We start from the raw sequence: 26661 nt of genomic DNA, 5'->3' as shown, positions 1-26661 counted from the left end.
TTCATTAGTTCCACTCTTCCTGAGTATATGCACAAGTCTTCCCTTTGGAACTATTCACTAGTTTTATTATCTTGAATAACGTGGTAACCCAGCCATTGTTAATTGCAAAACAGATGGCTGCACATAATCCATTTTTACAATCAGGCCACTTGAATTGCACTCACTGGTGGCCAAGGAAATGACTGCATGACCTTCATGACGATGCCTCTAAATGAGACAATGAACACTGTATTAATCCAAAAGGTTGGCTGGGCTGTGGCCACTGTTGGCAGAGAGCCATTGTGATCGCCTATATGAAACACTGTATTTTTCACTGTATTTAACTCCCACAACACCCATGAGATAAAGGGCAGAGTGTGTGTGGTTAGTAATGAGGAGGACATCGGAAAGAGAAGATTGTTTAACTTAAACTCGGGGGTTACATATATACAGGATGATCAGGTGATGATGAAAGAGTGTGTACTGTATACAGAACGTTAAACGGGCTCATATCAGTCCGTGCTTGCACAACAATACACCTCAGGGCAGGGCTACGCTCCAGCCATAGAGTAAAAGTACACACCACGCCACTTGTTGGTTTTTTACAGTCAGTGGTGTTTCAGGAATTCATGTTTTGACTCTTAAACCAAATAAAATTGTTGCTAACTGAAATGATTTTTCTTTCACTGTTGGTTAAGCTAACTCCACAGTCATGCAGTATTACTATTGAGTATTTACTTGAAATGCACCACATCCGATCCCTGAGTTAAATTTACTTGTTTCCTCTCAGGCCTTCTTGGAAGTCAAGTTATGTTAAGATTAATGACTGCCTAAACTCCTGCATTTTGCCATTGTGGAAGACAGATTAGACAATTTGTGAGTTCTTCATCAGTTGTGAAGGAAGATAGATAAGAAGACTTGTAAAGTCCTCACCAGTTGTGATATTTAGTTTAAATCCAAAGAAACGGCAGATTACAGAGATTTTTTCGCTCAGATGAGCTGATTCAGTAGAGGCACTGCATTCTACTCACTAGCAGTGTCAGTCACTGATTTTTCAGGGCCATTCAATTATAACGTGACACCATTGACTCCAAGAAAGTCACTTGATGATGATTTCAACAGTTCTTAATTGAAATTACATACCCAGAGATGTGTGGTTTCAAAGAAAAAGCATTTTCAGAATATGCTGGTTGCCATGATTGAAAAAGATTGGAACTCTTTGAGTTGTTATTGCTATGCCAGGCAATCTCATGTGGTCACCACGACCACCAAGCTAATAGATATTTATATTTTGAATGCCTGATAATTCTGCTGTAAATCAGCCCAGCTTTTATCTTGTGTTAAAGCTTAATTTACACAGTCCTTGAAGAAATCGCTGTGGCTCCACTTTTAATATGCCAGAGAAAGTTACTTTTTAATGTCACCATTAACCTCATGTTTTGAGGCCCTGATCCAAGTTTTCTCTTTTTCTTTTACTTATGCGACTTCCTGACAGATACTTTGAGTAATAATTATTGATTAAAGAGATGAGTGCCAGCTGGGATATATAACTCATGTTTGCAAATGGATACTTAAATTAATTATATCCTCAAAATATGCAGCAACGATGGGCCAGGAAATGTGCAGGTGTCTCAGGTGGTGGAAACCTTGGTGAACAACCCAGGCTTTGGGACCCGCTGTATGGATGGAAGCCCTTTACCGTAAGTGCCAGCGCAAACAACAAACCAGCTAAGTATAATAGTCCGTGCCATGTGATGCTTTTTAATAGTTAAACATTCTATGCTATGCATGAGTGGCTATCAGTCACTCAATTGTGCACATGTGCGGTACATGTGTCTGTCTGCTTCAAGAAATCCTGACGTGGAAACAGAACAAGTCGCTAATATGAAGAGAGCCAACTAATCAGAGCATTGGAAATGAGAGCAACTCTGCATGAATTGGGAAGCCAATTTCTAAGGGCAAATTTGATCAATAAATTATTAGCTTTTCACACAATCTCCAGATCATGGTGATCAGAATAAGATGAATAATGGATGCCATATTGAAACCCAAGAATAAAATGGAATCACTGATCGTGGGGTACATGCATTTCACAAATACTTGTCCATCATAAATGTTGTGAAAGAATGTTGTTCAAACGAAAACACATCTTTTCACTAAGACATATTATTAAACAGTCTTCATTAGATTTACTAAGTGAGTAAAAATATCTGTCATACACTGATAATTAAAACTGTTTTTTTTTTTTTTTTTTTACTTTTTACAGTTAGAATTGTTAAGAAAGAATATTATGAATATGATGATGAATGTGGGTGGAAGGAATTGGTTGTTGCATATGAAATATTTCCTTCACTCTCCTGCAGGAACTTACCATGTTCCCCCACTGGATCTGAATGGGTCACTCCATCTGTGGATCAATCAGTTGCCGACATCTTCCTCAACGGGAACTGGAGCATGTCTAACCCCTCCCCTTCCTGTCAGTGCAGCACACCTAAAAGGACAATCATATTACCTGACTGTCCACCCGGGGCCGGAGGGCTCCCTCCCCCTCAGGTTAGTCTTAATGTCTTCTGGTGGGAAGTTAGTGTACCTGTAGTACTTGGAGGTGCCGTTAAATTAAGAGCACCAGCCGTGTCAGAGTCTGTCTGGAGTCCCTTGAGTAAGAAAGGGAAACCCTGTCTGAACCAGGATTGCTGTTCCAGGCTGGCTGTCGAGCTATTTGCAGATCTGTAAACTCACTGAATGTGTGTCACAGAGGGATAAACTGTTGGAAGGCTGTAGAATTGCCCAAATGTAAAATAATGATAATGATAAAAAAAAAAATATATATATATATATATATATATATATATTTATATCAGTGACAGAACAGTACAATAAAAATGCTTATCATGGAAGCTTTTGGCTTACAGTCTGAATGGCCTAGTCAGCATCATTTTGATTTGAAAATGTAAAGTACTTACTAACAAGGAATTTGCACTGGATTGCAAAATGTAAATCAGCCTTTTATGCTGCATCCCTATTGTGAACCAGTGTGCATGCATGAAAGCAGGACCAAAATTGATTCTGCTGAAAATACACAGGATTAGCCTTTGCCAGTGATTCAGCTCGTTCTTCTCACCAGCAAAAAAATCAATTAAAATATAGATATATTGTCTCTTTTTTACTGTTTTTGGTGCATACCGATCTTTTACCCTGTAGCATCCTCTCCTGATCATCTTCAGGACATTGAATTCCAGCAGTACAGGCATTTCAGCTAACAGCAGAAATTGTAAGAAGTTTGTGTCTCTCATCACACATAAGCTGATATCAACCCTTAACTGGCCATTGCTTTATATACATGGCCACATGCAGGAAGGTAATTGTTGCCTGGTTTGGCTTGAACAGGGCTGATCCAGACCTGATGCATGACTGAAAAAGTCACAATACAGACAGTCTGAAGTGGAGCTGAATGGTTTGAGAAATTTAGTTTAGGAGAGAAAGATTAGAAGTTGCCACTTCAATTTTTATAAGATTTGAATTTCAGTGCCTCTTTACTTGCCTTAATCAAATCTGACAATCCTTTCTTCCTCTTGGATGATGGTTGAGGATCTGTTTGTGGACGTTTACCCCAAATAGAGTGAGAAAAGGAGCACAGGAATTCATAAATGTAGCCGCAGCACGTTGACTTCATTTCTATACAGACAAGTGATATGTGTTGGATTGTCTTGCAAGACCTGCCGCAGATACTGGTGGTAGCTTTGGAAAGTGCCACAGGCAAGCATGGATGGTCACGGTGCAAGTTGGACAGGTTTCTGTTCATTCAATAGCACACCAGATAAGCTGTCATTTGGCAGCAGTTTCTAAATCCTAACAGATTTCTTTCCAATTTATTGATAGCAATAGCATTTCTCTTCATCCTTTCAAGAACCCTCAAACTGCAGTCAAAATTCAATTTAAATGATAGCTCACACAGACGAGGTGATGGAAGTTTTTTCCCTTCCCCCTCCATGTTCTGTGTGTACTTACATCCCTCTGTTGACATAAGTTCTTCATTAAATGTTAAATGATTTTGGTATGTGAGTATATTTATTTGAATATTATCGCTGCAGATCTGAAATGTGCCGTACATCATCTATTTAAATGATAAACCCAGTATAACTTTGTCACATTTGGTTAATCATTTAGACAGTGTAACTTGGTTGCACCAGCACATATGCAACAAAACAAACATTAAAAAAAGAATAATATATTCATATTCTTTAATTTACTCTGTACAGAGGTGCTATAGATTTCAGCCTCATTGCATCAGTTTTCATTTGCGTTAAGCAAACAACACGGCAGAACCAAGTTGAAAATCCAATTTCCCAATAAACTATGATTAATTCAAGCAATTAATAACAAAAACAGCAACAACAATAATACGAATAAGACTATGGAATTGGGATGAATGAAATAAAGAAGACTGGCGGGGCTCAAAAATGCCTGACAAGTCTTGCTCATACAAGCAATGAAAGTTTAAACAGTCATTCTAAGTTCAGTTTGCAAGGCAGTTATGAAGTTGCTACGCTTCTTTCTGCTCAGCTCTTTGGGGAGCATTAAATAGATATATTATGTGCCAAAAAAGAAAATACGGATATATCCACAACGATCTTGTCTCTTAATTGCTGTAGTTTTTTTTCCCCATTCAATATTTTACTGACTTTGTAATCCAAGAATAGAAAATAAGATGTCATAGTGGTTAGTGCTGCTGCCCCAAAACAAGAAGGTTGGGGGTTCAGTTCCCAGACCTCAGGCCTTTCTGGGTGTTTCACCCCCACAATCTGGAAGTGGATAAGCAGCAGAAGACGAATGAATGAATGGATTGACACAGCCAGTGACTTCAAACAAGCAGGACATAAAATGACTCAGAATGAAACTGCTCGGCTCATCTGTCACGCCTTTATTTTCTTCCCAATTCCCTCTGCTTCTCTTATATACAGTGCCATATTTTGTAATGTCCCATTTCACACCCGCCATGGATCTGTAATGCCTCGTTGAACATGTGTGAGTCTTGCTGTGTGCTCCTTCCTGTGACAAAGCCATTCAGGGCTACTTTAAAGGCAACTGTCCAGGTATCATGTTATGGGATGATTGTCAAGACAGTCAAACAAGTGAAAGTGCCCTTTGTGTAACCTTTTCCTTTCCCAGAGGTTTGATCCAAGCTTGTGACAGCACTGTCAACGAATCCCTTATCTGGTGAGGTGCTGCTTATATCGTTGCATCTTCCCTGGCACCCTGCCAGGTCATCAAGGTCTTGCTTTCAAGCACTTCTTTATTTATCTCTTTTCCTCCTTCTCACCTGCTTCGAGTTAAAACAACCATACTCTTTTTTTTTTTTTTTAAAGTTCTAGATGCTCCTTAGCCTCAATCTTTTTCTTATTGTATGAGTTGCTCCTACTTTTCCACTCTACTGGATGTTCACTTTCTTGTGCCACGCTCTAAGTGACTAGTACTTTGAGTCTTAATAAAAACACCATTTAAAAAGGCCAATTCACGCCTGCATCCTGTTACATTCACTTGCATCATTTCTCCTCTTTTCACAGCATTTTATTTAATTCCAATGGAGATCCTGTATAGGGATGTTAAATGGACTCCCATTTAGCATGGAAACAACCTTGAGGACATTGAGTTATTATCATGCAACACGATCACTGGTGGATAAAGGAACTTTCAGATTGGGATGAGAAGTGTCTTGAAGAGGAGAATTTAGCAGAAGACTAGTGAGGAGATTAGAACATTTATATGCAACACGCATGCTGTTCACCATCACTTTTCTTTGCTCGTTGCCTATTTTTATTTTATTTTATTTTTTTACACAGTGCCCTGCTTTATTTATTGAACAGACATCAGTCAGTTTTTGTAAGACACTAAATCTGTGAGCTTTGTAACCTTTTTTTTTTTCATCATCTGAGATGTTGTAAGATTTACACCACTTAGAGGATGAATGCCTTCACGTGTTGGGAAGATGCTAAAATAGTGTAGTTTTGAACTAAAGCAGTTTACCCGAGTATATATTTTCCTCTACATTAGTGAAAAGACCCTTCTTCTCCAGCATTCTCGCCTACTTTATTGACTCACTCCATTCCTCAACCTCTTCTTCTTTGCCTCCCTGCCGTTCACTGCAGGCCACCAGGAGACATAGTTTACAATTTGAAATATAGTGGACTGAATAAAGTTTGAGATGGAGGCATACTGCATGTTGTGTGAAGTTATGCGGCTGTCATACGATGATACACAGTGTGGTGGTGTTATTTTTGCTGATTGAGTCGAGGTTCGTCTGTGCTGAGCACGGAGGAACAATGTGATATGTATAAAAAAAAAAAAAAGTGCCATGCTGCTCATCACAAGTGCTGTTTTACGTGTGCATGCTCAGCCACGTGCTTGGAAGCATGCATTTGTGATCAGCATTGTGTTGCTTACCCGTAGGCTGTGGTCCATCGCCATATATTATTAATTAAAAAACTCAGAGGTAGAGACCACCAGCGGAAGCCGAGCACATTGTGTGCATTCCCTTTGACCTGAACGCCTCCCCCATTGAATAAATCATGACAAAGTGTCCCAGCTTTACACTCGTTTTCTTTTTTATCTTTTATCCCACCCATCCTCCGAGTATGCCCTTGAGAAACTAAAGAAAAGACGAGAAGGAAAAAAAAAACCCATGGACGCAGCCCCACAGGAGGTTGTGTGAAATCATTGTTTCCATGGAAATGGCAGGCAACAGTAAGCCCATTATCAATTCTGCGGTATTGACTCTCACTCACTGGTGATATTTAACCTTCATAGATGAATAGGACATCATGCGTGCAGAGGAATTGATAAAGCCACCACGTTCAACGTATTACGATTGATGTCTTTATCATTTGGAGACTGGCCTAACTATGGCTTGCTTGCAAATTACTCCCCTTGGCCTCATCCATCACGGATTGAAGTTGGGCATTGGTTTACCATTTTGTGTGGGGAAAAAGGAGTTCTGCATGTAAAATACTACTGACATTATCTCATGTAGCTGGTTGAATAAGAGTATTTGTTGTACTGGTGGAAAAGTCAATCATGTGCTCGTCTGGGGTTTTTTTGTCGAGATTTACACTGTGAAAGCATAAGAACTGACATATTGCATGTTAATGCTGTTGTTTAATCATGCCAAGTCAAGGTTTTCTATTTTTCCTCAGACAATGGCTGTTCACAGTGAACAAATCTAGCTAACCACAGATCACTTAAAACCCCACCAGTCTGTACGCAACCTGGCCAGGACAACGGTGTGACACATCCTTTTTCTTCTGGGCTTTGTTGATTTGTCACTCTGACATCCAACACCCACAGATCCATTTTAGAGTAAAATGACCTGTTCAGGGCCAGCCTCTCAGCAGAAGGCACAAGATGCTTGAAAACAAAAGCGGAGAAGGTCATTGGCTCGTGAGCTGAGGCAAGTAGTGGATGAGGTAGCAGCCTCCCTTTGTCGTAGCTGCACAGAACAGAACCTAACTGTATGAAAACCTGTTATCAGTCGTGTGACTCAGTCTCGACTGATCTCGAGCAGAAAAGCTTCAGTAGCTTTCTGTTGTTGTTTGTGAATAGTGGTTGGAAACCCATAAAGTCTAGTTATTATCTAAGAGTGTTGTTTGTGATTGTTTGGACGTGATCATTTTGGACGTATTCACCAAACACAATGGGAATTGCTCAAGTGAAGAACAGCTCCTGAGATCCATACCGTGACACACAGACACACACGGCAACTTTTTCCTCCACAACTAACACACTGACGTAAAACGCATAGAAATTAACTATTTAGCTTTGAGACACAATTAACTTGATCATCCCTCAAAAAAATGTCCCCATCAGAACACGACTCAATGCACACCATGATGTGTCTGCTTTCCTGAAATTGTTTTTCTTTGTGCGAACTAGATAAAATGTGAATTTTACCTGAGAGGTACAACTCAATATAAACACAGCACTGTCTCTTATCTCTCCAGTGTTTGAATATGCCAGCTCATTCAAAAGATTTGATTACTCCTTAGTTTACATTTCCCTCCCCACTCTATTCTTCCTCAGCTATCAAACCACCACTGTGTTGGTGGGGAAGTGATGTCAAACAGAATGTCAAGCACACTGAAGCTCTTCCCAGGTAATTAACAAGAGATGCAGGCCTTGGTATTGCACAATCACATAATGTTCCCATTTCAGTCTTTTTGATGGGGGATATGGACCAAAGCCAAAATAATTAGACCAACACCGACTGTGTGCTTGGGTATAAACACATTGCACACACAGCAGAGTGTACAGGCTCTTATTTTTGGTTTTGTTTGTTTCCAAGTTCCTGTGGCTTTTCGAAAGAGATGCATATTTGTTCAGAGATAAGCCAAGGTTGCTGTGCTGTTCGTCCTCCTCATTGCTGATTGGTAAGCCAGACGGGTCCTCCTCTTCCTCTGCTTTCTCCTTCTGTTTCTTCTTTGCTTTATGACTCCAGTTGTGTTTCTCATCATCTCCTCTCCCCTCTCCTCTTTTCCAAATTTTAACTTATGTTTCAAAAACTAATGTTTGGTCATTGCTAGTCTCACTTCTAATTTCTCTTTATTCACCTTTTCTTTCTGTCCCCACAGAACATGTCAACATGTCCCCACCCCCTTTACACTTTCCAGCTACGCCTGTACCTTATGGGTAACTGCTGTCACATGTTGTAAAATCCAAATGGTAAAAATGGTAAAGAGAGCTGTTTTTCTTGCTTGACACTTAGACATGCACTCCTTTCCTGCATAAACACAAAGGTAACTGGCACATGAGGGCAAACAATTATTCAACACACCATGTTGAATTACTTCATATGTTTGTACACAGGGGTAGGGGTAGATGACCAGTGTGACGAGGGGTTAGGTTGGTAAATTACATCGCAGCTGGGAGTCTCCATTGCATTTTATCAAGGATCGCTCTGCTAATTAGCATAGCGTTACCTTGCTAAATACTCAGGGCTGGGAGCTGCTTGGTATCCGCGTGAGTGTTATCAGGGTAGCATCAGTCTGCACATTGTGGAGCGTATTCATGGCAGTGTGTCACACCCTCTCTTAATTGGATGTTTGAGTGTACCCATTTATCCACAGAAGGTCATCTAATTAGAGTCCTTTGACATTAGACACAGCTTCTGCAGCATTTGCGGGGGTCTAGATTTCAGCCAGGCTTCCCGTTGCCAAGCCTAATAGACTATCATGATCAGGGTTGAGTGATTGTGCACCATGGTGCTGTGAAGAACTATCGCCTGCAAAAAGTTTTTTGGATTTTTGCATCAACTGAAAGAGTTTTTATGGGTGACTGAGCAATGCAGCCTTCCCTCCTGATGCTCCACGGTTTTAAGTCTTATATCCTTGTGCCAGACATTTGCATTATAGTTTTGTCTTCCCAAATATTCTAATCTTCACCTTAAAGCTATTCTTGTCAATATATTTGTACTAGCCCTGGTGTACATCAATATGTATAATATATATAAGTGTTACTTCTAGTGATGAAATTGCAGCTTCAGAAAGTGGTTGACTTGTATATAGATGGAAAACAGAATCAAGTTTCTTGTATGCACAAGCATACTTGAAAGCACAAGAATACTCAAAGCTGATTGTGATTCTGTTCTGAAGTGGACCAGACTCTGCAGGTTTTAACTCTCAAGGTCTGCACCTCAACATTCTGGTTTCCTCTTACTGCTCTCAACATGGACGTGGTTTCCAGCTGGGTGGAGCAGCAATCACTGAAAAATACCTGATAAACATTTTAATTGCTGTTTCCTGGACCTGACATGACAGTAGTTGAGGATTCCTGTTTGAGTGTCTTCCTCTTATTTAATTTTAATCTATTTCAGTTACATAGTATATCTTCTGTCAATAAACCAGATGATGTAACCTTTTGTATATTGATGAATCATTGAATTATATTCATTAATATACAGTATATTATGCATAATTACATTTTTAATACACACTTTGTTGCGCTACACATATGTACGATTTGATATTGATGCTTTCTCAAATTCCTATTTGAAACGATATCCATGTGAGCTCAGCATGTGGCTGGTGATTTAAGAGGGCACTGTCCTCGGCATTTTTATCTAATGTCAAGCAGATTAGCTCAAACCCTAACCCATATAACAGATTGTATTTATTTGTATTTCAATCGGCTGGTGTAGTTAGCATTTTACTGCTAAAGAGAGACATATTGTGAGTGGGTAGAAACCAAAACAGAGCTAAAAGGAGATTTGTAGTAAACACTGATCAGGGATGAGAAGTAAAACTTGAAGTAATAGTATGATGGAATGTATTTTCTAGATTTTCATTCCCCATGTGAACTACATAAGGTCAATATTTACAGCTTGTTCCAGCCGACTCAAGCGACCATGAAAGCAATTAACTCAGGATTTACTTTGAAGCGGATAAAACCTAAATGAAAATTGGCAAAGTAGCATTGTTTATTTATTTTGTGTTTTTACTTTTCTCTATGTAACAGAGGATCCAGAACACAACAGACACATTGCTGAATTTAACTGGAAGGAACATGACAGACTTCTTGGTCAAGACTTTTGAACACTCAGGGAAAACAAGGTAAGTCATTTCAGTTATTTATGTTTTTGAATATGTTTTTGCATTTAAGGGGCCTTTTTTGAGTCAAGGTATTGGTTTGCACTATACTGACTATTTGCTTTACCCGTAAGTGCCACTTTTTGGTTTGTTTTCATGGGTGGGCTTGTGACACAAAGAGAGCCAAATTACGGCCTACGCTGCTGTTGTGGCTGTGTTGCATCCACTTTGAAAAGATCAGAGAGCACTACGAAAAAAGGACAAAGTCCTGCACACTGTGCTGCCATTTCCATCTCTACTTATGCACAATACTTATGGCAAAATTTGTCATGCTTTGCTGGGCTGCTTTGGTACAGTAGCCTTAACCTTATCATTTTACTGTGTGAAAAATATTTAGAGCAAAGTATCAGTAAGAAAAATATAAATTTTGCGCAACAGGCATTCAAGTGAATGCTTGGTTATGTTTCCAGAAAATGTTGTACATATCCATATTTCCAACAGAAATCCTTTTTCATGCTCTCATTTCGTATCTTGTGTGTCTTTCTGTAAAAATGTGTGGGTGCGTGTATCCTTGGTTTTACTCCGAGGCTCTGCTTTTTTCCGCCACTTCAGGTATGGAGGGATCTCTGTTGGTGGGGTCAACTCCCAAGTTCGTTTGACTGAGAGAGCAATCGAAGCTGTCTTCAAGGACTTCAAAGCCGTCTCCAGTTCATTTCAAGTAAGGAATAAATATTGCCATTCACAGTCAAACCTGTTCATAGCAATGGGGTATTTGAATAAATTTTATGAGAAGAAGATTCATGTATTGTCGTGCAAGGTCAGAAGCTTTACACTTGGAAGACAGCCCAGAGGCATATACAACTGACATCAGAAGCCTTCGTGTTTGTTTATCTGTACAAAGGCATAAAACGAAGGACAAAATCGCAGCCCTGAAATCACCAGTTTGTTGATGTGTAAATGTGGTATTTGTTGAATAGAATTTAATGGGTCTTGTCGCCTGAATCCACTATTGCCATAACTAGGCCAGGTTTGCCTGCACTTTAAATTAGTTCAGTATCCCTGTAAAAGCTGTGGCATCCATCCATCCATCTTCAACCACTTATCTGTAGTCGGGCCACCGGTGACAGCTTTAGCAGGGAGCCCCAGACTTCCTTTTCCCGGCAACCTCAGCTAACACTGACTGGAGGATCTCGAGGTGCTCTCAGGCCAGTTAGGAGATATATTCTCTCCACCTGATCCTGGGTCTGCCCCAAAATCTCCTCCCAATTGAACGTGCCAGGAGCACCTCCCAGAGGTACCAGAGGTACTTGAACTCCTTCACTTGGGCAAGGACTCATTCCCAATCCATTGGTTTCCTCCTGAGAGCCATGGCTTGTGTGTATTCACAGTTGCTGCTGGACGTACCAGTTTAATCCATGATCTTTCAGTTTCCTCCTTTTTTTTTTCTAAATTCTTATAGCAATTCTTCCAATAATAGTACCAAAACACTGTTTTGGTACTATTAGATGCTACAGCTTGTTTGGCTTTTGCCCTTTTCAAATGTTATCTTTTTATGACATTAATATATATCATTATTATATCCGAGACATTGTGATATTTTGATGATGACGAGAAATCAATGAAAGTCGGAACTCAATTCAAACTGGCCTAGTATTACTTCCCTGCATTAGTTACCCTACATAAATCATACAACGCAGTCACATTCAATTTTGCTAGTGTTTTTGTGACTTAATGTTCACAACATTTTTACGACTGAACGAGGTGTTTGACATTCTGCTTTTCTCTCGTCAAGACTGCAGTTCACCAGTGTTAGGTGAGCGTCTCCTAATTGGAGTCCAGAGTTGTTTGTTCAGTCAGCTTTGTATTGTGGACACAGGGAATGTTATTTGTAATGGACAATCTCCTACCACTGGATTTTTGAAGAATTGTGAAAGGAGAACGAAGGCCAAAAAGAGGTGAGGTTTATAATCTTCAAATCTCTTTTGTTAAGTGGCCATGGCAACAGGGTAAGACTCTTGTGAAGGAGTTTTTTCCTGTCCACCTGATCAGTAACAGACTCGCTGTGAAGCTGTAGGTCTTGATGCCACATCTAGTGCACCAAAACGTAGAGGCCTTGAGATGCACAGACGGCTCCTCCTCCAGACATAGCTGTGGTTTTCTGCTGATGCTACTGGAGCCAGGATGTTCAGTAACAAGTTTTTTGTTAATGAACTAAAATCGTAGAGAGGAGTTCACCCTCTGACCTCCTCTCCCTTTTTCTTTGGGTATTTGACCAATTATGGAGGGTAAACTGTAGTTATTTCTCAAGAGCATATAAAATTATCCTCAGGATTTGCTTCTTCCGATTTGAGGTGACATCGTGCACAAACACTGTGTTGATGAATCCTCCTTTCCCCTTTATTAGTCAAGCTTCAGTGACCAGTGTAAGATATCCTGGACTCCAATGCTCTTTCTTCAACCACGAGAGGACAAAAAAACAACAACTGTCTGTGCAATGCTTTGGATAAATGGATGGATTTCTGGGTGTATACGGCAAAAGAACACACACAGTCTCATATGTCTTTCTTCTTTTCTACCTCAATGCACTTAATGTACATATTGTACATTTGAACGCTTGTAATCAGGCAGCGTTTCTTCAACTTCGAGTCAACTTACTTACTTCTCCTCTCCTGCTTTCTCTCTTTCCCTCGTTCAGCCTTCATACGCACAGTCTCTCATTAGCATTTCAGATTTTGGATGTTCAAACTGCTTTGAGATCAGCACATTACTTTGCCCTCAGGCATCTCCAGTCTCATCCCTACAATGGGTCCCTTCTCTGTCTCCTGGTTCCTGACGCTAATGTGACTTTAATTCGTGCAGCAGCGATGATGTAACTCTAATGGCTGGGCATTAGCCGTCCCAGCTCTCTATTCCTAGTTATTAAAGTGCTACACTGTCCTTGGGAAATGTCTGGCTCTGCTGCTGCTGCTGCTCGGCAGGCGATGTGATGGGAGGTGGTAACGGGAAGAGCATGCTTCTGCTCTTTGAACCACCTGCACAGTCTGGGAATTGAGCTTTGAAATTTCTGTGTAATTTTATTTTCTCTGTCTTGCAGGTAGAAATAAGGCTCTATGCAGCAAGAGGTGATGGGAAATATGAGAACAAGAAAGTCTGTGTGCTGGATGTTGTATAATTAAGCTGTAAAATGTATATCCAATGGCACAGCGTGTTATGTAGGGGGTATTAATGTCAGTTCTGTTTCCTGAAATGTTTCTCTCAAACAACACATTTTAGTATATTTATTTAAATAACCAAGAGCATTAAGACCCTATTTTAACAAACTAGAATCTTCTTATTGGCTAGTTCCTATTACACCCACATAAGGGCATATTAACACACTGTCACACGACTGAACTGTGCTGGCTTCTTTGGAATACTATCCAAAAAGTCACCACACACTTGAGTGGCTTTATTACGGTGTAGTTTGCTGAGGCACTGGTAGGTCCGCTGGCCAAATCATCCTTGTCATTGTCCTTGAGCGGGCAGGCTTTTGTCAAGGATTAGACCCAGACAACTGCTGGCCCACTTCTCATCACGTTTCAGTCTCCACTGATCCTTAGGAAGGCCGCCTATTGGCGCTGCCTGTCACTACTTGGCATGATGTAAACAGGAGTGAGGTAAAAACACAAAATATTGGAAAGATTCCCTTGCTTGTGCTTGAGGAAGCATTGCAGAGACGAGTAGGATTCTTGTTTTCCACCCGGTTTATGAATAGGTAATGACTTGGAACACAGGGCATGTTATTTAGCACAAATACTCCTGTCAGTGTAGATAAGGGCATTTTTCCCCCTCCTCTTTCACATTGTGATATGAAAAGAGATGAAGTGTTCATGCTGCGTTACTGAAATTATGTGTAAACGTTTTGCTATGCCAAAGGAGAATAATAGATCTATGGCAGGGCAGGAAAGTGCTCTGAATACATTCTTCAAATTTCTCCAAACTTCTAAAACATGTCACAATGTGGTGTAGAAATACCTAAGTGAAAGACTGTGGGATAGAAAATCTAAGAATAAGAACATGCTACATGCTATGATCTCCCTTTTCCTGAGGGAATGTCTTGGGGACTGGAGATAGCTTTTGCCTCTATTTCTTCCACACTGCCTCTCTCAGTTCAGACAGGAGCTTGCACCTGAGCACATTCGTTCATTCTTGGGATGTCTTTCTTGATTTTTCTCCTCTTATTTTGTTTCTGCCCCTCCACCCACCTCTCTCCTCAGTTGTCACTCACACTTTTCCACCATCGACCTCTCCACATCCTCATCCACCCTCACCCCTACTTTCCCACATTCCCTCCTCTCTCCTCTGCTCTGCTATAGCCCTGTGATGAAGGCTGGGTCCAATAGTGGTCCATTTGCATTTATATCACACATATAACGTGCTCAGTGCTCGTATGGCTGGGCCGAACAGCATGGTATCAACATGACACTTTGGAAATCGCATGCCTGTCATCTCAAGCCCTCATCCCATGGCTCATTTCACATGAAACATGAACAGAGGAGCAGACTTTTAATACAACCTGCTCAATCTGCTTTCCCTCAACCATTTCCATTCCCGCCACAACACTGAGCAGCCACTCTCAAAAATACTACTCTATTTGCTGTTATTTTCATTCCTATCTGTGCAGGAACATTTGTAGTTCAGAAATATTTCTGGGAACTCATTAGGCAATTAGACAGTTTATGTTACTTGTGCTTCTTTTCGTTTCATATTTCCTCCCTTTTCTCAAAATTTCAATTGTTTCAAACTATTTAATGAAACTAAAATGCTAAAGGAAGAAAAAGTAGCCAGAATATTAGGAGACACGTTATTCTCCATCTCTGGGGGAAGAAAGTGGCTCAGCCAACTGGAAGTCTTGTCTTCCTCTGCCTTATGTTTTGCATTTCAAAGAGTAGTAGTGTTTTTTTTTTTTTTTTTTTTTTTCAAGTGCATCCAATTAAGTTTCCAACTCTAATTTTTTTTCTTGTTTTCCTCATTTTCTTTAGTATAATGTGACTGATCAGATCTTACAGAAGTTGGAGATGCTGCTGAAGAAACTGGGAACCAGGGACAACGTAAAGGTATTCCATTAATTGGTGGATGCCCCTTCTCATTCCTGTTAGATTAGATCTAATTAAAAGAAACTTTAATGATTGCAGAACTGGCGTGGGTCAGATTTTTACAGAGGGAAGATGGTAACTAGGAGGAGCAGGAATTAGGTGTTGACAGTCAAGGGGCACACACAACAATGACAGGCCTGCTCTCTTTTATATGCACATTTTACATCATTAGTAATAAGTCACCAGTCACAAGCAGATGTTGTAATAATGATTTGGATAATGATTAAATTGCTATCAAGTCAGGATATACCCTGATGTTTCACTCTTTCAGTCTGTTAATGCAAAGATGATGTGCCAATGCTGCAGAGATTACAAAAAGGCTTGCAACTTAATAATTCAAATCAATTTTTATATTAAAAGTTAAACCTTGAGTTTCCCTGACAGCAATAAATAGCTACCATCAATATCTCATCAATTATGCCTCCTCCCTTAAAATAATTTTGATGTTTTGAGGTATGAGCTGCAAGCTTGTGTTCTTAACTCTGATCATTAATACATCAAATTGTTTAGCAGGGAGGTAAAAGGAAATATAATCAGGAAAATATCTGATTTTGACACTCTTTGGCTGAGATATAAAAACAATAGAGGGAGAAAGAAAGAGGTGCAAAGAGGAAGCCAGACAAGAGTTTGTGTGCACACATCTGTGTGCCAGCGCAAGTTTCTCCATATCCTCCTCTGTGATGCAGCGTTGTGTTAGCTTGGCACTCAAACACCATCCACTCTTAATTAACGCCACACTATCAGCAGGGAGTCCTCTCTCACTGCCTATCTCTTTCATCCGTTCTTTTTCTTCTACAGCCCAGCTGCCACAGACTCAGAAAATCACTTATATTTAAAAGAAAGTGTATAAAAATAAAAAAAGTTTATTGTCTGTGCAGCTAGCATGCCATGGCACATTGAGTTTTGGCACTCATCACAGGCCTTTATCTTCTTCTAATGAAATGGTTGTCAGCTTTGTTGCTCATTCTGATAGAACAAAATGTTACCCTGCAAAAATATTTGACAGATTATTGACCCCTGTCCTCACATAGCCCTTTTTTTGTCCTAAGTGAAAAGAATCTCTTCAGTCTCTTCTTATAGTGTAGCAATCACAAAATACAATGAAATACTTTTCTGAAAAAAATATGTAAATATACTAATAAAAATGTGCAGAATGGTGTACTGACCAAAACAGCTGCTTATTGTTACTGCCAAGGATTTCTCCAGTTTGTCAGTTGTGGAAAAATAATGGGTTAGTCAGTGATTTGCATTCCTTCCTGTTGGCTATATTGTTGGCTCTCAGCTCTTAAGCTCAAAGGAGGGGGGTAAACCAGGGCAAGTTCAAGTCTTGGAATTGATTTCGAGTTGCATATCCATCTGTTCATATTCTCCAGACTTAATTTGTCTCTTGGTCTCGATTATTTGTCCACAGCCAAATGAACGCTGTCAGATGTTGCTGCCAGGAGACATTTTAAGCAGCCTTTAAGTCTTTAGATGCTGTTAACTGTGCTAATGCTGGTCTCTACCTCAACAGGTGTGGTTCTACAACCAGGCTTGGCACAGTATGGTGTCTTTCCTCAGTGTGGCCAACAATGCCATTCTGAGGGGAAATCTGCCACCAGGGCAGACACCCCACCAATACGGCATCTCTGTCTCCAACCATCCCCTCAACCTCAGCAAGGAGCAGCTCTCCTATGTGGCCATGTGAGTCATAGACCAGAAACAAGGGTTAAATGGTTGATCTGGTTGAAACAGCATGGGGAAAGTAAATTTATATTCCAACTTTTAAAGCAAAGGATTGAAAGGTGAAAATTCCTTGTTGATAGTTATGATTACATTTTCTGTATGTTTTTAGGGCAGGAACACAAACCCTGAAATGTAAAATAGAATATATCTGAGCATGAAGAGTATTCACATTGTTGATATACTAACAAGGCTGTATGGACAGCTCCAGATATACAGATGTAACGAATGCACAGCACGTTGAGGCTCTCAACAGGATAAGTGAGGATTTTTTGTGTACACTCTCATTGTCCTAAAAAACCTGTCTGCACACCTTACCTGTAATTTCCTCCTTAGAAATTCAACATGTATTGGTGCCACAATGCATTTTTCCCTTGTTGAAAGACACAGTTGTTGATTTTCAAGCAATGCATTGTGGGGTACAGAATGAAGAGACTGGGGAATTGAGGCTGATGCAGGAGAGTTGGAGGGACAGAGCAATGGAGCGGGAGAAAGCTCAGACAAAGAAGGAACAGATGAGTAAGAGACAGCAAATTCTAAGGTGTTAGACGGATGGATAGATTAGTGTTTGTTTCAGTATGTTCAGATTTGGAGGCCCATGGGAGATCCTTACAAGGATATACCATTTTTGTCTCAAGCTTTAACCCAGTGCTGGCAAGGGAGCAGTTCCCCATCAGGGCTGGAGATTAATGATGTGCTAAATCACAGCATACAGGCTCTTACGATATGGATCTCTCCGCTCTCTGTGTGCTGTTTTGTATTGTTATTATGACTACTGATTTTGGTGTGTGGCCTTTAACATCATCTGTTGTCATTTGTTTGCCCTTTGCCTGTCATAAATCCTTAGCATAATCAACACGTGGGTGGAAAGATGGGATTACATCCCACTGCAGCAAATTACTGAAAAGTGCCATAACCACAACTGGTGACATTATACGAGCAATTCAGCTTCCGCTACCAATCACCACGTAGTAGCAGGTTTATTCCAGTCTCTGCTGCTGCTGCAGCCAACTCCATAGCGCCGTATTTATGTAGTGATCAGGTGGTGACGACAGTCCTGAGTTAGAGAGGAAGACTACACCAGGGCTAGGAAATAATTACGACGGCCTGCCTACCATAGATTCAAGATGGACCTTTTTTTCTCTACTTCTATGTGCAGTGCAGCAGTGACTAAAATTTATGAACTAGGATTTTCAGATTAGCCTGAACATCCTTTCATTGTTGGTTAAAATTGTAAGGTCCAAACAAGTAGGGGGAGAAGGAAGTGGCCTCCTGAACAGATGACTATCTATCATGAAACCAGGTTGCTTAAAGTTCCATTTATTAATTCCACATGTATAAACAAGGGCTATTGTACTACTGCTAAGCATTCTAACTATTGCTACAATGCTTCTGCAAAGAGCTTCAGCCGATGCTGGGTTTACAAGACAAAAGACTGCATTGTGTCCTCTGAGCAGTGCTGCTATTTCAGAGCAGACTGGAAGCTGCAGTGACAAAACGAGACCCAGACCAGCAGGGCCTGGGAAAGCTGGCTAGCATGCTAAATTCAACAGAGGGAAGAAAATGAACATGGTAAAAATTTGATTGTTAACCTTTAAGCCGGATGGTTTCTTCCGAATCCATTTGCCAAAGCCATCTATATGAAAGTTGATGAATGGTTTTTTAGACCATGGCATCCATGGAGGAAAAGCACTTTAAGTTTACTTTAAGTGCTCATGTTCTTGTGAATGCTGACAATAATGGTAGCACCAATTTTTGTCCTGTCATGGCCGGTAAAAAGATCCATTTCGGTTACCTTTCTTTTATTTTCTTCCCCCACAGTTAGTTCTTTCTCTGGTTCTGAATTGTACTATAATTTACTTTCTGGCAGCCCAAGTGAAGTTTGTCAATCGCGGCATTTGGCCCCTGAATTCCAGAGAGCTGAGAAAGGGCCACCAAATATCAAAAACTGTCTCCCTATCTTTTAGAAGCAAACAAAAACCTAAGGGAGCCTCAGATTTAGAAATTAAATATCATATCTCACTGACACTTCCTTAATCATCATGCAGGGACACTCGCTTGAGCTTTTATATTGATAATATTTCATTGCTAAGGGCCTGTTCACTCACCAGATTTTGGGCACCAAAGTTTCAATGCATCATCTAATTTTAAGTGACACCCCCCTCCCATGTGCTTCAGAGCCAAATTTGATGACACGATGATTGGAATTTGGAGTTTGAGAGTTGCAGAGGGCTGTATGCCAAACTAAAATCTGTACTCATGCCCGTTGAAATTAGTATTTGACTTATTTGAGCTCTCTGTGCTTCCCCTCAGTGGTACGAAAACATGGCCTTCCAGTTTTCAATATCATCTTTAGAAATCTGCCACTTCTCAACTTGGCAACAGAAACAAAATGTTGCTCACCACCTCCTTGTTCAGTTAGACGTGTAATATGATGAGTGTGTCTATTGGTGAAAACATCCATTTGAAAAGTCATACACGGTGAAGCTGCCAAATTTATTGTAATGTATTTATGTCAAAATCAGACATCTACATATGTGTATTTAATGCTGCACACTAAAAATACAAGACCTTAACGTTGTGCATTATAATTAGCCCCCCTATATACGGTATTAAACATTAAGACTATGCCCTGCAGCTCTTTTGATTCAAAGAAAAAAATAAAAAACTAAGAGAAAGCAATCCATACTGCCAAACTTTACCCCCACAGCTCATCTTTCTTGCGCTTCCATCATTGGTTAATTAGCAAATAGCTTTTCCTCTTCTTCACAGCAATTAGCCAGCATCAGACGTTCAGGGTGAGATCATACACAGCTTTATCCCTTACAGTACATTATCTCCCCACCCAGCCAGAGCACACAGCCCTTAAAACCTGTTGAAACATGGATTGGCACCCACTGAGCTAAATGATTTCGTATTTATGTTCTAATTGCATCTAGTTGGCGATGATGAATACAGCCATGTAGCCACATCGGGTAACGTATTTAATATGCTAATTACGTAGTAGGAGGTCTTGCGAGAGATTTTGCGGGCTGAGGGTGAGGACGATGTTGGGGGTTAAAAAATTCACTGCAGCTTTATTCAGTGCTAATTGAGCAGAGACAACGAAGGGCATCTTCAAAGCTAGAACACTGAAATAAAGGTCAGCATCTTAGAGGAGAAATGTGTTTCTTTTGTGAAATAAGGAAGATGCTACATATAAGATTTTTAACTGTGATCCTCTTTTCACTGTTTTAACGGCATGATCTTCAAAACGTTGTTTATTGTGTACAAACAGCTCTTTCACTGTCTTCCATTAATTTGCTGTCATCTTCTAATCAAATGATCAATGCCAACATTAGTTATATAGATTATTTCTGCAGGTGAGAGGCATTGTTAAAATGTTTCCTAACATGCCTAGGAAGACGCATAATCTGTTAATTGCAACATAGGAAATGATGACTCCGGGTGAAAAAATTATTTCTCGAGTTTTATTTTTACATCTTCCCCCCCCCAAGACAAGCTTGAATACACTTTCCCCTCAGCACAGTGTTAAGTCTCCATACTGTTGTTCTCACTGAGGCAGTCGATATTTTTGGTTTCATGATGTAAGCAGATGAAGTCCATGTGAATGCTGCAGTATATAGAGGTGACTTGTGCCCAAAGAAATGGAAAATCAAGTGTGCTGGTATTCCCCGGAACTTTCACAAGTTTCATAGGAACTACGAGACCATTTAATTTAGATTTCAATTGAGTCTATTCCATAAAGACATCTCATATTTCAATTTATGACAGTATTTTAGAAATTTGCTTCTAATGACATCATTCCTTTTTATGTAGGATGATTTTGCTCTCATTAGAAATTATGTTTTCAAAATACATAATTAAATAGTCCATGAAGAAATAAAACGTTTACAATTGTGTCAAAAAATTTAATCTCTGCTATATTTTTGGGGCTTCTTGTTCCAGGGAAATTGTCCTTCCATCAACGTCCTGTTCACTGTGCTCTATTCAATCACACAGGTCCACAACCTCCACTGATGTGGTGGTGTCCATCTGCGTTATCTTTGCCATGTCCTTCATCCCTGCCAGCTTTGTCCTCTTTCTCATCCAAGAACGGGTGAACAAAGCCAAGCATCTGCAATTTGTCAGTGGAGTAAACCCAGCTGTATACTGGTTGGCCAATTTAGCTTGGGACATGGTAAGTAGCTGTTTTGACAGCTTGCCGCATCACCTCCTCACTCAAACTTGTTGAGATGTAGGTTTATTATTGCTAACACAGTAGGGTTAGGGTTAGGGAATGAAAAAGGGTTAGGGCTAGGATGAAAAAGATGATCATAGGCCTAGTTTGATCATTTTCTATTATTCTGAAAGTCTATATAGATTTTCTTCTTCCTACAACTGTGTTAACAAAGAATCCAAAGCGATCCATCTACTGCAATTGATCATGCAGCGTTGACACCTCTGGCTCCTGGGAAAAGCTTCACCTGAGCAACATTTGGAGGGTGAAGCATAATTATCGACAGCAGCTAACAATGCTAGTTACCCTCATCTGACCTCATCTGTTCCCGGAGGCAATGGAACATTTTATCAGGTAGCCTTAGTTAAGAAAATGGCATGTGTGCTCATCATTATGGTGAATAAATCTTGTCTGAGTGGAAGACAAATGCATCTAAGGGTACAGTCTAATGATTCTAGCTCAGAGCTTCTGCATTAGCATGCACGCTCCATCAACAAAAGCTATAATATGGGAAATACAGATTGAAGGCACCTTAATATTTTGGTGTGAACTTTTTCAGGGACCTGCAAATAAATCATAATATCTTGCTAAATCCCATTTACTTTATCTGCACTGCACCACTTATCCGCCAGTGGAAAACTGTGGACTTGTTTTATAAAAGACCTCTGCGGACAAAATTAATATTAATCCAAAATTGAGCGATAGATTGTAGCATCATCACTTATATTAGTTCAGTTCTTTAGTTATTTGCAGCTTTAACTTGTTATTCAGTGGATTTAATATAAATTCATTAAATAAGTGTCGTCCTATTAAATGAAATCATGAAAATAATTATAGTTAGTATAATAATTAAAGTTCTGCATTTTATTGGCTGATTGTTGTACTGAGCAACCAGACCTCAAACATAAGACAGTTGGATTAGTCTGTAATTCACTAAATTAATTAGAAAACTAAAGCGAGGTATGTTTGAGCGCTAATTAAGAAGTCATAAACAAATGTGGCAATTGCACATCCTCTATGGTTTTCATTCAATTTTGGGAAAAAAGTAAAAAAACATGCAACGTTTAAATGAAGTCACAAATGCCCTGTTAACGACTTATTATATTATTTACTTGTGTTTGTTCTGACAGTGTAACTACATCATCCCATGCTTGATTGTGATTGTGATCTTCCTCTGCTTCCAACAAAAAGCCTATGTCTCTCCTCCCAACCTGCCGGCTCTGATTCTGTTACTTTTATTGTATGGGTGAGTATATTAAGAACATGAACGCTTCTCGTATTCGCCTTATATAAGTCCGTTTCGGAGGGATTGATGGTATTAATGCTGTCAATGTAGTTTCAGTTGGAGGGAGTTTTTGGACATTGATCAACAAAGTTTGGTGGTAATAGTTGAAAACGAAACGAAACCATCACCATGAGTCAAATAAAACGAGAGTAACTGGTACAGTTACAGCCATAGTAGTAATCAGAGCATTAATGCGATGAATATGCTGTTGCATTCTTGTTTGTCTGAGCTTGCAACTAATAGCCAATCAAAACTAATATGGTGTGTTCACGGGTAATGGCCAACATGATCAAACATAACTGCCACACTCTCAATAAAACAGCCAAAATTCCTTCAAGTGAAATCAGTTATACTTGAGATTGACCTTTTTAAATAGACTTGCAAATGAGCAATTATTACAAACATCAAATTTAAATAAGCCCATTGCATTTATGGAGTTCAGACCAAATTCACTATTAAAAAAGGCCTATATAAACAGTTTTCCTTGTCAAATATATTTTACGTTACAGTACTTGACTTCAGAGGTCTAGTGGTGCATTTGCACATGTATACAGAGTTTACTCACATTTATTGTAGACCTATTTAAAACCAGCAACTGATCCAATACAAATAAATGCACTTTTTTTAGATAAAGGTTGTGGCCAGTTCCATAAAGTGTTTGCTGACGGTAACAAGGCTGCACCATGACAAACTTCATTACAAACAAAAGTTGTACATCGAAAGTATGAGAAAAGGGGATTTAATCAGAAATAAAAGATGTTTCTCATAATTCAGGAAAAAAAGTGTCCCTGTGAGTAGTCAATGAGCAGCCTTTCATAGAGTTATGCTATTGCAGATACACTAATGAGGAGGCAGCGCTTTTTACTGTTGGAGTTTCTTGAGATGAAGCTTACTTTATTGCCAGTACTTTCATCCATACCAGCCCATTATATTATATCCAGTCATTGTATCTTCTGTAAGGAAAGTCTAAATCTGCAGTGGAGCTCTGTCAGATACATGAAGGAAAGTAGATGCCACAGTATATTCACCAAGACACCAAAACATTACTCTGCTTCCTCACTCGATGATCTTTGTCATGTAGCTGTGCTTTTACAGATCCTGGTCTGTTTTTATCTGTGATGTTCTCAAGGTGGTCCATCACCCCCATGATGTACCCCGCCTCCTTCATCTTCAGCGTGCCCAGCACTGCCTACGTGGTTCTGACCTGCATCAACCTCTTTATTGGTATTAATGGCAGTGTGGCTACCTTTGTCATGGAGGTCTTCGACGATGATGTAAGTCGCATCCAAAAGCAAACACAAATTTATAATCTGGAGCGGTTGTGAAAAGAGAAACACACACATGCATGCACATACACTCACTGCCTGTCACTTTATTGATTATATATTGTTAGTACGGAGTTGCACTCCCTTTTGCCTTCAGAACTGCCTTCACCTTTCGTGTGCTAGATCCAACAAGGTGCTGGAAACATTGTTCACATTTGGGTCCAAAATGACCTGATAGCATAATGCAGTTGCTGCACATCCATGATGCAATTCATGAACCACCACATCCCTCTGGTGAATGTGGCAGCCATTTAAGTGCAGTGAACTCATTGTCATTTCAAGAAACGTTTGGGGTGATTTGATCTTTGGGATATGGTGTGTTGTCCTGCGGGGAGTTGCCTTCAGAAGATGGATCCACTATGGTCATAAAAGGATGAACACGGTGAGCAACAATACTCAAGTAGGCTGAGTTCAGTTGGTACGAAGGGACTCAGCGTAAACAAAGAAAATAAATATCCCCGTCGCTGTTACACCACCGCCACCAGCCTGAGCCACTGATACAAGATAGAACTGATCCCTGGTTTCATGTTGTTTTGCCTGATTATATTGCTACAGTGCGAATGTTGTAGCAGAAATCAAGACACAGCAAACCTGGCAACGTTTTTCCACTCTTCGAGTCTTCAAGTTCGGTGAGCCTGTGCAAATATAAACAGACACTTGTGTTAACTGGCAGTTGAATCGGTGTACATAATAAAGTACCCACCGAGTGTGTATAAATGTGTGTGATTGTCCAAATCTGTACAACTTTATCACCAGAATAAAATGCAGTTACTGACAGACATTAAGTTTCCCAGAGCTGCATAAAAATTATATTTGGAAGCTATAGCAGTAGATGGCTAATTTACTTGAATCATAGATAAGCGTTCTGTGGTATCAAAGTAAAGGCTTTCATATGTGTGTGGGTGGAGTGTGTACCCACCTTGGTATAAGTTTTAATATTTCCTTTATGCTCAGAAGGATTTTTCAAAGGAATAATTTCTTCCATTCTCCTTAATGTTTAATCGCTTGGTGAGAATGGGGTCTTCTGAGAACTTTCTTCATCCATCTTTCAGCAAGTGTTCATTTTACTGCAAGCCGCTTCAGTCTCGAGGGAATCAAAAGACAAAGACACCAAAAAAAGAGCTAAATAAGAAAGTGAAAGCTTACTTTGGAGGAGAAGAGAGAGGAGAAATTGATCTACTCTGACTACAATTTGTGTATAAGCCAAGACTCACAACTCTTTCCAGATGGTGTTAGCTGGAGAAAAAAAATACAAATTTTTCTTGATAACTTTTTTGTTTGTCATCTGAACTAAATATGTCTAAAATGATTTGTAGACCCTTATTGTTATATACCCAATTACCATATATCACCCACACTTGAGTTTTTTTCCACTTGATATTTTTAGTCTGTTACTGATCAGTCATTGGTTATTAATAACAATAATAATACATTTTATTTGTTAGGATGCATTTCAAGGCACTTAAAGTCGCCTTACATGAAGAATAAAATACAGCAAAACAAACATGCAAAAAACCAAAACAACATGCATCATATAAAACACAATGTCCAAAAAACGTCATACAAATACATTAAAATGTTAGCAGACAGAGCAGCACTTCACTCACTGACAAGCTGCTTATATCAGTTGCTTCATCAAAATGTCTCCCACACCTCTGATCCGACACTTCAGACAGAGCGTAATGTTCCCTGTAAGATGTCTCTGCACACTCTGTCCCCTCGACACGCCTGCCCCTACTTGATGTTTCCTTTGGCGCCTCACAGTGACAGCATGGGATGTTTTCTGTCTCGTAACAAAGCTGCCTCATTTGCATTGTGATTTCATTATCACCAGTGTTTGTTATCAATTTGTATTTTCAGCTGGTGTGTCTCTGGTTTAAGGAAAGTCATTGTGTCCATTTTGATGTTCAATTTATTTATTGATATAGTGCTGACGGAGCATATTACTCATAAAAGGTACTACCGGTGATAATTTAATGGACAGCATGTTGCCCACTGGCAGCGTAAAAGGATAGATTTATTGTGCACTGCTCTTGTCCAAGACATTAGGGACAGAGATTGTGTTTCTCTGAGACTCAGCTGGGACATGGGTCTAAGATAATTCAGCTAATCTGACTGGATGTCACTGCTGATGAGACAACCTGATGGGTAAACATCAATCAACAAATGTTACAACTCTCTAGGTTTCTATGAGTCTCCTGTTGAGAGCAGAGATCTCTAAGGAACGGACCCATCAGAAAATAGATAACACATACGTATCCTGATGTGCCCCACTTAGGCATTACAACTCAATACGGTCTTTTCCTTCTGTGACTTGTATTGTTTTCAAAGCTTTGACTTATCATTTTAGACTCCCCAGCAGTGATATTAGCTAAACAATGTTGCTCTAATGTAAAACTGCAGGCTTCAATCTGCTCTCTGT

At 39.8% G+C, this 26661-nt stretch overlaps 1 protein-coding gene across 1 annotated transcript in view; it reads left to right on the top strand.

The window, feature by feature from the left end:
- LOC115059288 (ATP-binding cassette sub-family A member 1) overlaps window positions 1–26661 on the top strand; it is a 125975-nt gene that overhangs the window by 64940 nt on the left and 34374 nt on the right. Inside the window, exons 30-38 of the mRNA XM_029526947.1 lie at window positions 1581–1679; window positions 2343–2532; window positions 10483–10577; window positions 11166–11271; window positions 15575–15649; window positions 17202–17371; window positions 21413–21590; window positions 22760–22875; window positions 24044–24188. Of these exons, the coding sequence (XP_029382807.1) occupies window positions 1581–1679; window positions 2343–2532; window positions 10483–10577; window positions 11166–11271; window positions 15575–15649; window positions 17202–17371; window positions 21413–21590; window positions 22760–22875; window positions 24044–24188 (1174 nt within the window). The remainder of the gene's footprint in view (window positions 1–1580; window positions 1680–2342; window positions 2533–10482; window positions 10578–11165; window positions 11272–15574; window positions 15650–17201; window positions 17372–21412; window positions 21591–22759; window positions 22876–24043; window positions 24189–26661) is intronic.

This window comes from Echeneis naucrates, chromosome 18 (genome assembly GCF_900963305.1).
Source record: "Echeneis naucrates chromosome 18, fEcheNa1.1, whole genome shotgun sequence".
NCBI lineage: Eukaryota > Metazoa > Chordata > Actinopteri > Carangiformes > Echeneidae > Echeneis > Echeneis naucrates.
Note: the sequence above shows the minus strand (reverse complement) of the source record. Positions and strands in the feature narration are given on the sequence as shown.